The following is a 2,440-nucleotide window of genomic DNA, read 5'->3' on the forward strand; positions in this document are numbered from 1 at the left end:
CCCCCCCCCCCCCCCCCAAAAAAAAAAAAAAGTCTATTGTTGTAGGATTGCAGACTAACAGGAATGTTTTTGGAAAGCAATTCTAGTACTTTGTCGGTTCCTTTAACCAAGAATAATTTCATCAACCATTCTGTTTAAGACTCGTGTAAAATATTGGTTTTCCTCTGCACATTCTCCAGGATGTCAGGCAGGTCTAGCAGGGCGTTACCCATAAGTGCTGCTGTATTAATTCATGTACAAACTCACAAAATCTAGGATGCAAATCTCATACTGTGTATATCTCATACTGTGTTACAGGATGTGGCTAGAGAATAATAGATTCTCATGGCAGCATAAAAGTGCCCCCAGAAGTGGAAAGCCTGCATTACAAAACTTTCTTCATACTGAAATTGTAATCTTTTTTTTTCTCTAAAAAGATAACCAACCTGTGTGCAGAGGAAGCAGCAGCTCAGGAACAAACTGGACAGGTGGAAGAATGTCTGAAAGTTAATCTGCTCAAAATTAAAGCTGAAATGTGTAAAAAGGTAAGGAAAATAACATTTCACAGAAGTTTAGGGCTGGAAGGGACCTCATGAAATCACTGGGTCCATCTCCTCCCCCTTCTGCCCTCCCTGCACTGGGCAGGAAAGACTGCTAGAGTTGAATAACCCCAGCAAGATGTGCATCCAGTCTCCTTTTAAAGATCTCCAGGGTAGGTTGCCTACACCACTGCCACTGGGAGTCTATTCCAGAGTCTGGTCACACAAACCATGAAGTTTTTCCTTATATCCGGTCTGAAACCTTCTAGGTATTTATGACCATTGTTCCTGGTTTTCCCCTGGGGTGCTTTGGTGAACATTTGTTTGCCTAGCCCCTGATGCTCTTCCCTGATATTGGTAAGCTCAATATCTCTTAAACTGAACAAGACCCAAAGTGGCTATGCTCCTGACAGATGTAAACACTTACGGAAATGACTCATTTTGTGACACACAAGGGTTTGTTGTAGTGTGAAGCCACAACTGTGCAGAATTCCAGTTCACCTTTTTCTTAATTTGGCAGTATCCTTTACTTTTTGGTACTAGGCTTTGCCACAGATCTGTCAGTGGCCTTCAAGCCTAATATATGGTGTGTTCCACTATTGTCTGTTGTCTTGCATCCTCACACTCATTACTGCCGTTGTCTCAGTTAATGACCCAGACAGCCTACTGATGTTTTCAGTCCCCAGTGCCTTGGGTACAGACTGACACTAGCAAAAAGCTGTGCAGGCTGCCCCCAACTGCCTAATGAGTCCTGTCAAGTCATGGCTTTGACTTGTAGATTACAGCATGTATGTGGTGAATTGAACCATGCTGATCTTACAGCAGGATCTTTAATCCAGCCTACAAAAGGATTGTTCTCTGTGTTCCCTATTTAAGACTATAATTCTCAATCATGACGCAGCACTGGCTTTGTTCTCCATCCTTTTAATGTGCATCTGTAATATTCCACAGGAGGTGCTCAACATGTTAAAGGAGAGCAAAGCGGACATATTTGTTGACCCAGTGCTGCACACAGCCTGTGCCCTAGACATCAAACACCACTGTGCTGCCATCCCACCAGGGAGAGGACGCCGTAAGTGTTGGTGCTTCATTTATATGATCTCCCTGCTCAATGATGACCTAAAATTTGGATCCAACTTGGAAGTGTCTGAGGTTCTTTTAAATAACAGGTACTACTGTCAGTTTTTTGTGGCTGCTTGAAAGAAGTGCACAGCCACCTTTATGGCAGCAAAGGGTCTTTGCTGTCTGAGTTTGGATGTCTTGCTTAAAAGTTCTGGTAAATGATGGTAAGCTGGTTTAGATCTTGTGCATTCAGCTTTTTGTTAACATACTCCTCTTGGACCAGGGTTAATTCACACTAGTTACAGAAAGAGTTATGTTTCTGTCCCATGTAATGCAAGACTATGCTGGTTGACCAAGTTGATGACCCTTTTAACCTGACTCTGGGTGAACACACAACATCCATGGAACACAAAATATTGCAAAGGATTCATCTGATAGTGCCTTTATATGGACAACCTTTCCAAATAAATCAGCCCATCTAATTCAAGTGAGACTTCTGACAGGCTGCATGGGCTCAAGCTGATCTTTCTGTGATGTCTTGAGCTGAACCTGACTTTTTAGTGAGAGTTAAGAACATAGGAGTTAAAACAAGTCACCTGTTTTCTTAAATAAAATATGCAGTAAGTTGTAGTGTGCTATACTTTGGATATGTAATACCAACTCTTTAATTCCCCTACAATAGTCAAAATTTATTGCCCCTTAAAACAGTGGCCAGCAACCTTACAGGCCATGGGTCAGAACAACCTGGCTCTGGTCCAGCATGGGCTAGGTAGCTTTGGTGCATGAGCAGCAGGGAACTTTCCCTGTGCTACTCCAGGGTCAGGCAGCTGGGAGCTATGTCTATACCACCACTGCTGCTC

The 2,440-nt window shown here is 43.0% G+C and overlaps 1 protein-coding gene across 1 annotated transcript in view; it reads left to right on the forward strand.

Moving 5' to 3' along the window:
• GLG1 (golgi glycoprotein 1) overlaps positions 1–2,440 on the forward strand; it is a gene marked incomplete at its 5' end in the record, with an annotated part of 79,545 nt that overhangs the window by 62,659 nt on the left and 14,446 nt on the right. Inside the window, 2 exons of the mRNA XM_019505298.1 lie at positions 417–524; positions 1,470–1,590. Of these exons, the coding sequence (XP_019360843.1) occupies positions 417–524; positions 1,470–1,590 (229 nt within the window). The remainder of the gene's footprint in view (positions 1–416; positions 525–1,469; positions 1,591–2,440) is intronic.

Source organism: Gavialis gangeticus, unplaced genomic scaffold (assembly GCF_001723915.1).
Source record: "Gavialis gangeticus isolate Ggan-Ray unplaced genomic scaffold, GavGan_comp1, whole genome shotgun sequence".
Lineage (NCBI taxonomy): Eukaryota > Metazoa > Chordata > Crocodylia > Gavialidae > Gavialis > Gavialis gangeticus.